General features: G+C 37.1%; 2 protein-coding genes across 2 annotated transcripts in view; both read right to left on the reverse strand.

The window, feature by feature from the left end:
- Positions 1–424: 424 nt before the first annotated feature.
- On the reverse strand, positions 425–1940 carry LOC136852709 (cuticle protein AMP4-like). The gene is made up of 3 exons (XM_067127623.1): positions 1888–1940; positions 1386–1594; positions 425–733 (listed from the first exon to the last, which is right to left on the reverse strand). The coding sequence occupies exons 1-3, from the start codon at positions 1900–1902 to the stop codon at positions 544–546; spliced, it is 414 nt and encodes a 137-aa protein (XP_066983724.1). The 5' UTR covers positions 1903–1940; the 3' UTR covers positions 425–543.
- Positions 1941–7892: 5952 nt separating this feature from the next.
- The window catches only part of LOC136852864 (cuticle protein AMP4-like), a 1418-nt gene continuing 1142 nt past the window's right edge, over positions 7893–8168 (reverse strand). Inside the window, exon 3 of the mRNA XM_067127768.1 lies at positions 7893–8168. This exon is cut by the window's right edge and continues 45 nt beyond it. Coding sequence (XP_066983869.1) covers positions 8024–8168 — 145 coding nt within the window. The 3' untranslated portion in view covers positions 7893–8023.

The following is an 8168-nucleotide window of genomic DNA, read 5'->3' on the forward strand; positions in this document are numbered from 1 at the left end:
TGTAGGTATTTTGATTTGGGGACGAGTCTACCTCAGGATAGGCTTATGTGGTGTTCTTAGCTCCATGAAATGGCTATTTGATTTGATATATGTCCAGAAGAAGCCATTTATTCCAGAGTTTCTAGACCTATGTTCTATAGTATTTTGATTTGGTGACTAGTCTACCTCAGGACAGGCTTATGTGGTGGTCTTAGCTCCATGAAATGGCTGTCTGATCTGATATATGCCCAGGGGAGACAATTTATTCCACAGTTTCTAGACCTGTGTTAGTTCCAGGAGAAGAGGAGGACCTTTAACCATAGGGTAAAATCCTGGAATAAGTGGCGAAAGGTTTACAACGAGACCTGCAATATTAAAACTAAACCCCAGACCTTCAGACCGAAGTTTTTGCTTCGCTAAAGGGAACTGCAATGAAATCAGTGCATAAATAGTCCACTTTATTCATGAATAATGACTACATCAATAAATATGACTCGTTACAATCACACAATAACAAGGAAAGCGTTCGGTATGGTCGGAGGAGAACTAGGAGACACTCTCTCCTTAGGCCCTGTTTCCCTCGCGAGCGTTACGCTCGTCCTCGAGCCTGGCGAACTCGATCTGGTCGAGGACGAACTGTGGGATTGGGTGAGGGAAGGCTGGGGCCACTGGAAGGAGGTCAGACTGGGGCTGGTATCCGTTCTCGTCGGCCACGAAGGAGACTGTGGCCAGGGAGCCATCTTCCTGCGGGTAGCTGCAAGAAGAAGAAGAAGAAGACGTCAGGTTTGTTTACACGTGAAATCAGACTAAATGACAGTTCTGAATGGACTCTGAGATTCAGATATGCCAATAAAGGACTTACTGAAGTTAAAACTTGATTTCAAGCCACTACTTTAGTTCAACAGGCCAATAACATATCTTTTTCATCCTAAGACTCGACTTAAGTTAACTTTGAAGTACAACTAGACCAATTTAAGACTTTGTGGTCTTTTAATGTATTTCTAAGTTATCAACGAAGTCCTTTTAGATTAGTGTGACCCTTTGTGAGTTTAGAACATGATTCTAAGGCACCAAAGAAATTAAAATAGACTAACGCAAGAATGTCAGAGCTTATTACTTGATTCTAAGCCACCATTAATGTACAGTAGACTTATACAAAGATATTTGAGTTTATAACTTGGTTTTAAGTTCCCAAAAAGGTCCCAATAGACTAATACCAGAATTTTTGAGCTTATAACTTGATTCTAAGTCCTCAAAAAGGTCCCAGTTGACTAATACAAGAATATTTGAGCTCATAATTTGATTCTAAGTCCCCCAGTAGTGCTATAAGTCACCAGTGAACTTCAAATAAACCAATATAAGAATCTCTGAGCTTAGAACTTGATGCTAAAACTATGTATATTTACCTGAAAGAACCAATCATGTTGGAACCACCAGCGGCGCCCTCTGATCCGGAGAACTGGAAGACGATGCCATTCTCGGCCTCGAAGTCCGAGCTGTGGGCGCCGAGGGCGTCTGGGTTGACTTGGTTGCTCCTGACGATGGCTACTGGTGGAAGGTTGGTCAGGGGCAGCTTGTCAGCCACGGATGCGGCTACAAGGGCCAAGACAACGGCCTGTGGAGGATTTAGAAGAGATGGAGGGCGTTAGGTCTAAAGGGAATGATGCTTCAGTAGCTTGGCTTTCTTTGTAGAAAGAAGAAGAAGAAGAAGAAGAAGAAGAAGAAGAAGAAGAAGAAGAAGAAGAAGAAGAAGAAGGAGGAGGAATTTTAGATCTCACAAACAAAGCTTGACATCTAGTTGGTCTTTTCATCAAGGGAATGCTCTGGTGTCTTAGATTCCTATTTAGAAAAGCAGAAGAAGAAGAAGAAGAAGAACCAAAACAATAACAAAAGTCAAACCCAACTCACGATCTTCATCATCATCTTGTCGAGTCGTAGGAATCGGAGGATCGAATGATGGTTTACCCGATGCCCAATACCCCTTTTATACATTGCCCGGGCAGGTAAGAGGTCCTCTCCTCAGAGGTCACGGACAATATGTGTGACGTCACTGTCGATTGTATTTCCTGCAGAACCCGTCGGTTAGTTTGCGCATGCGTCGAAAAATCAATAAGAGATGCTCTTTGTTGCAAAATGTTTTGAGAGAGAGAGAGAGAGAGAGAGAGAGAGAGAGAGAGAGAGAGAGAGAGAGAGAGAGAGAGATGCCACAGGAATTGAGAAATAGATCAAATGTCAAAGGGACAAGAAGGTATTATTCAATAAAAGATTTTTTCATCGCAAAATGTATCGAGAGAGAGAGAGATGCCAAAGGAACTGAGAGAAAGATTAAATGTCAAAAGGACAAGAAGAGAGAGAGAGAGAGAGAGAGAGAGAGAGAGCAAAAATACGAGAAGAGACAGAAATATCTGGGAATTTCTGGAGTTTTCAGAATAATCTGTTTTTATTCATTAATTTACACGATCCTACGGCTCCATTGCCTCTCTCTATAGCAAGTTACAAGTTCCAGTAACGCTAAAACTTATTGTTTCTCCAGTGAAGAATTTATTATGCAGTTATTCATCGGTCTGTGAAGCGTACATCGAGAACTTGGTATTTGTGAATCACAAATTGAGTCCCTGGGCATTTAAAACCTCATTCAGATGATCCCTTGGGGTTTTATAACCGAGAATGAGAACCATTAGAGCCTTACAGGTTCATAAACCCCAGGTGGGGGTTTATTTTGTACATTTGCAGTTCTAAAAGACAGAGAAGCTACATTGAAAACTCCTTGAGGTTTTCAAATCACCAGTCCCCTTGGGGTTTTATAACCCCAGAATGAGAACCTTTAGAGCCTTAGAGGTTCATAAACCCCAGGTGTAGGGTTTATTTTGTACAGTTGCTGCTCTAAAAGACAGAGAAGAAACCTACATTGAGAACTTGGTATTTGTGAATCACAAATTGAGTCCCTGGGCATTTAAAACCTCAATCTGATGACCCCCCTGGGGTTTTATAACCCCAGAATGAGTCCCCTTAGAGACTAAGAGGTTCATAAACCCCAGGTGGGAGGTTTATTTTGTACAATCGCTTCTCTAAATCAGAGAAAAGGCTCTTTCTATGTGAACCATAGAAATATATCCTGGGTATTTCCTTACACAATTAAGAGAGAAGCCGTTCATTTAATATTATCTCTAATTCACGCTCTCCTTTTCAAGAACTGAGGAGACTAAGAGACAAGCTTTCCACTTTAGTATTGTCCCCCATTTATGCTCCCCCCTTTATGAGAACCATTACCACATCTTTATAGAGAACAAGATCTTGTATCGAAAACCCGGAGGATAAGATAGTTATGGCGTCCTCAGACACAATAGCTGTGTGAATGTATTCATCTCTTTATTATTGTTTATTCAAAAGAGAAGATTTATAAATGATTTCATAATGGTTATTGAAAACGAGGGATGTATAGATATTGTATAGATATTGTATAGATATGTAGCAGACGCCGCATCACATTGACAACCAGTTAACCTACATTTTTTTTTAACAATACTTCCTTGTATAGAGGTACGATTGCCTCCGGCAATCATCGTACATCTGGTAGTCTGGCTGTTATTTAGTTGGTGCAAATAAAACATATTTTTTTGGGTCAAATTTCTTATTCAGTTTGAAATGAAAAACATCTTTTGTTGAAAATTAACTTCATTTCCCTTTTACATTTAATCTTTCTCTCAGTTTCCTTGGCATCTCTCTCTCTCTCTCTCTCTCTCTCTCTCTCACATATATTTTGCTATAAAAAAACAGCCTCTATTGAATAATACTTTCTTGTCCATTTGACGTCAAATCTTTCTCTTAGCTCCTTTAGCATTTCTCTCTCTCTCTCTCTCTCTCTCTCTCTCTCTCTCTCTCTCTCTCTCTCTCTCTCTTATGCAATCCGAGGGTACTTAAGCCCTTATCGCCCTCATAACATCAGGTACCCACCCGACGAACGAGGCATTAAACAACTAAGTGGGTATTTACGCGGGCAGCTCATTAAAGGTTGGGTATGCCTGGCATCCTAAGGCATTAAATGAGCTCCCAGATCCCTCGGTGGGCACCTGATAAGTATGCCCAGGGTATTTCTCTAATTGTTAATGCTATTGTTAATCTAAGTGAGCAATTGTCCTGTTCTATTATACAGTTGTATAATAATTGTATGATTTCATTTCTTGGTTATCAGGGCATTGGCACGTCTTTGCGGGATGGGGTTGCTGGCCCCACGACCTTCTATACCCGAGCTACTACCAACCACTGATGCTAACTACCAGGTACATAATATAATGCTTTTGTCAACAGTGACACATTGTAAACTTGTGTTCAAAATGCTGCCAAGTCTGTAGAGAGAGAGAGAGAGAGAGAGAGAGAGAGAGAGAGAGAGAGAGAGAGAGAGAGAGAGAGTATAGGTTACCTCTAAAGTAATTTACTGAAATCAGACTGTGTTGTTGCATGAGAGAGAGAGAGAGAGAGAGAGAGAGAGAGAGAGAGACCAGAGGGGAGAGAGAGAGAGAGAGAGAGAGAGAGAGAGAGAGAGAGAACCTCGAAAACTGTGTTGTAGAACCAGAGGGGAGAGAGAGAGAGAGAGAGAGAGAGAGAGAGAGAGAGAGAGGGCTTTAACCTTTCTCTCTAGTTTATAGATCAACTCAGGACGCTATCCTTGAAGAACTAGGAGAGAGAGAGAGAGAGAGAGAGAGAGAGAGAGAGAGAGAGAGAGAGAGAGAGAGAGAGAGAGACTGACAAGCATCGGACAGTCATCTGTCACGGGTCATATATTCAGGACTTATTCCAGAGGCGAAAGTTTGTAGTTCAGAATCCTGTTGGCCTCGTTCTAGAGTAAATTATTATTATTATTATTATTATTATTATTATTATTATTATTATTATTATTATTATTATTACAAGCATTCAGCAGCCTTCTTCCAAGACCAGGTAAAGTGGTTTGGACACTGTAACAGATAAATAAATATATAAATAAAGAAATGAATAAAAATTGTAAGACTCAATAAATTAATACATTGATCAATTGAAAAATAGATAAAAGTAATGAAATAGATAAATGAATAAATTTATTAAGTAATAGATAATAAAAAAAAGCCTATTAGTCAACTCTCATATCAATATTATTTACATAAACATATCTATACATGACGAGCAACTTGGTCTCAGAATTTGAGAAATTTCAATATATATTTTTTTTAAAATTAATTTGAACAGAGATAAGTGAATGTTTTTTTTACTGGCAAATGATTTTTATTTATTTTATCTATTATTTTCTTTAATATTTGGAAGGGTCAAAACTAAAGGTTTCATAAGTCGTGCTAGAGATGTGAAAAATTTTAATGTTTTGTGTGAATAAATGTATATATATATATATACAGTATATATATATATATATATATATATATATATATATATATATATATTATATACATACATGTATATATTTGTATATAAGTATGCGTATATGTTTGTAGGTACGTATGCATGCCCATACACCAGCATTATTCTGACATCAATTATTCCTTAGATGAAAAAAAAAATCAGTTAGTGTTAAACCACTGACCCATAGATACCCATTTCTCTCAGTACTTAATTTGTAATTAACCTTCAAAACTGGCGAGACAAATTACAAACGAATTAAACGGGAGACACCACACCTTTGTAATTACTTGTAATCACTTGTAATTAGCCTTAATTACCCATAAGTGGGTATTACTAGTTTAACTCAATTACGCCTCGTAAGTGTTCAGGTAGACCCAGAGAATGTGATGGTATGGAAAATGATTTATTTTTATTTTTATTTTTTTTGGGAGGGGAGACTGGGAAGGGGTAGGTAGGTAGGTAAGGGGGGTGGGGGAAGGATTGGTCCGTCCCTTACCTGTTGATTAATGGCTCCCATCCAAGGTACACCTGGATTTTTTTTCACTGTCTTGTTGTAAACTCTGTTTTCAGGGCAAAATTCTCTTTTACCAATTTCTACTTTCTTATTTTAATTTTCTTTTTTTTTTTTTTTGCGGGTCAAGATTGGAATCTTGACGCCATCCGTTACCTGTTGATTGAATGCCCCATTTAGGGTACACCTTGTTTTCTATTTTTTGTTAAACTCAGTGATTTAGATAATGTTTTATTAAAACAGTATTTAATATTGAATTTTTCTATTTTCAGTTTTTTTTGAGGGTCCAAACTTTGAACTGCAATCTGACCTTTCAGTGACCTGTTGATTAATGGTCCCATTGAAGGTATACCTTGTTTATTTTTCCCGTCTCATCAGTGATTTAGATAATTGTTTTCAAGCAGTATTTTATTTTGATTTTTTTTCATTAATTTTAAAAAATTTTAAAGGGTCCAAACTTTGAACTGCAATCTGACCTTTCAATGACCTGTTGATTAATAGCCCAATCAAATTACAACTTTTTTCAAACTGCTCAGTGATTTAGATAATGTTTTTAAAACTGCATTTAATCTTGATTTTTTTTATTTTTAGTTTTTTTTGAGGGTTCAAACTTTGAACTGCAATCTGACCTTTCAGTGACCTGTTGATTAATTGTCCCAATCAAGGTATACCTTGTTTATTTTTTTCAATCTCATCAGAGATTTAGATGATTGTTTTCAAGTAGTATTTTATTTTGAATTTTTTTTATTATTATTTTTATTTTTTTTTCAAAGGGTTCAAACTTGGAACTGCAATCTGATCTTTCAATGACCTGTTGATTAATACCCCCAATCAAGGTATACCTTGTTTTCTTTTTAAATCCCCTTAGTGATTTAGAATGTGCTTTTTTAAAACGGTATTTTATCTTGAATTTTTTTTATTCCTAATTTTTAGGGTTCAAACCTTGAGCTACAATTGCTAAGTCCATTCAGAATGAACTTTTTAAACTTTTATTTTAATTGCCTTCCTGTTAAAATGATTTTCAAGTTGATTAATTTGATCTGTTTAATCATTCATCTAATTTCGTTACTGGTCAATTTTACTATTATTAAAAGACAGATAATTATATAATTCCAGGTAAATTCAAATCAGGATGAGGTCACTGGACTCACACCTGTTTCCCATTTTGGCTGCGCCCCACAGCAGGCAGCTAACTGTTAAGAGCCTTTTCCACCACTTAGATCCTGGATGTTGAGGCTTCTCTCTCTCTCTCTCTCTCTCTCTCTCTCTCTCTCTCTCTCCACTCTCCTGGATGTTCTCTCTCTCTCTCTCTCTCTCTCTCTTTCAATGGTCACAGTGGCCATTTAATTTAGAGCCTGGATGTCTCCTTGGATGGACTAATAAGCCTTTGAGACATCCCAATCCTTGTAACTCTCTCTCTCTCTCTCTCTCTCTCTCTCTCTCTCTCTCTCTCTCTCTCTCTCTCTCTCTCTCTCAATGGTCACAGTGACCATTTAACTTTTTTGGTTCATACTTTGCTTTGCATGGAATAAAATGTTCTAAACCTAAAATGAAATGTATGAATATACTAATATATTTCACCAAGGAAGGAGAATTTAAGTGAATAAATTAACTTTTTCCTTTTTGATTTTAAGGTTTACAGTGAAAAAAGTATCCCAAATTATTAGGACGTAGAGAAGTGAATAATAAAATGTTTGTATATCAATAATTTTCCACTGAATAAATGAATAAAATTAGATAATTTTCTTATGGTAAGACATTAGGATGTAGAGAAGTGTATGATAAATTATTTTATTTTTGTTTTCTATTGAATAAGTTAATAAATGTTAGACATTTTCTTCAGGGTGAAAATGGCATTTGGGACAAAAAAACCTAAATAACTAGCATTCATATTTTAATCTCAAGTCTCATTAAATAAAACACCTTCATTTTTATTTTTCATTGAATAATGAATAAATGTAATGTTTTTCTCAGGGTAAAAATGGCATCTGGGACCAAAAAAACACCTAAATAATGATTATTTATAATTTATTATCACTCTCATTAAATAAAACATCAATAATCACAAAAACAAGACGTTTAAATCAAAACAAAAGTCGAACTGTCATTGTCGTGGTACACAAGACCCGTCCTTATTTCCTTCTAAGCTCTGTTTCCCTCTCGCTCCTGTCTCTCCCTCTCGAGCCTGGCGAACTCGATCTGGTCGAGGACGAACTGTGGAATGGGGTGGGGGAAGGCCGGAGCCACTGGCAACAACGAGGACTGGGGCTGGAATCCGTTCTCGTCG

The sequence above is a fragment of the Macrobrachium rosenbergii genome, chromosome 26, assembly GCF_040412425.1.
Source record: "Macrobrachium rosenbergii isolate ZJJX-2024 chromosome 26, ASM4041242v1, whole genome shotgun sequence".
In the NCBI taxonomy this organism is placed as follows: Eukaryota; Metazoa; Arthropoda; class Malacostraca; order Decapoda; family Palaemonidae; genus Macrobrachium; species Macrobrachium rosenbergii.

Coding starts and splice junctions, on each gene's coding strand:
- LOC136852709 (XM_067127623.1), bottom strand. Junction 734..1,385: donor AACATGATTGGTTCTTTCAG/GTAAATATACAT, acceptor TTCTTCTTGCAG/CTACCCGCAGGAAGATGGCT.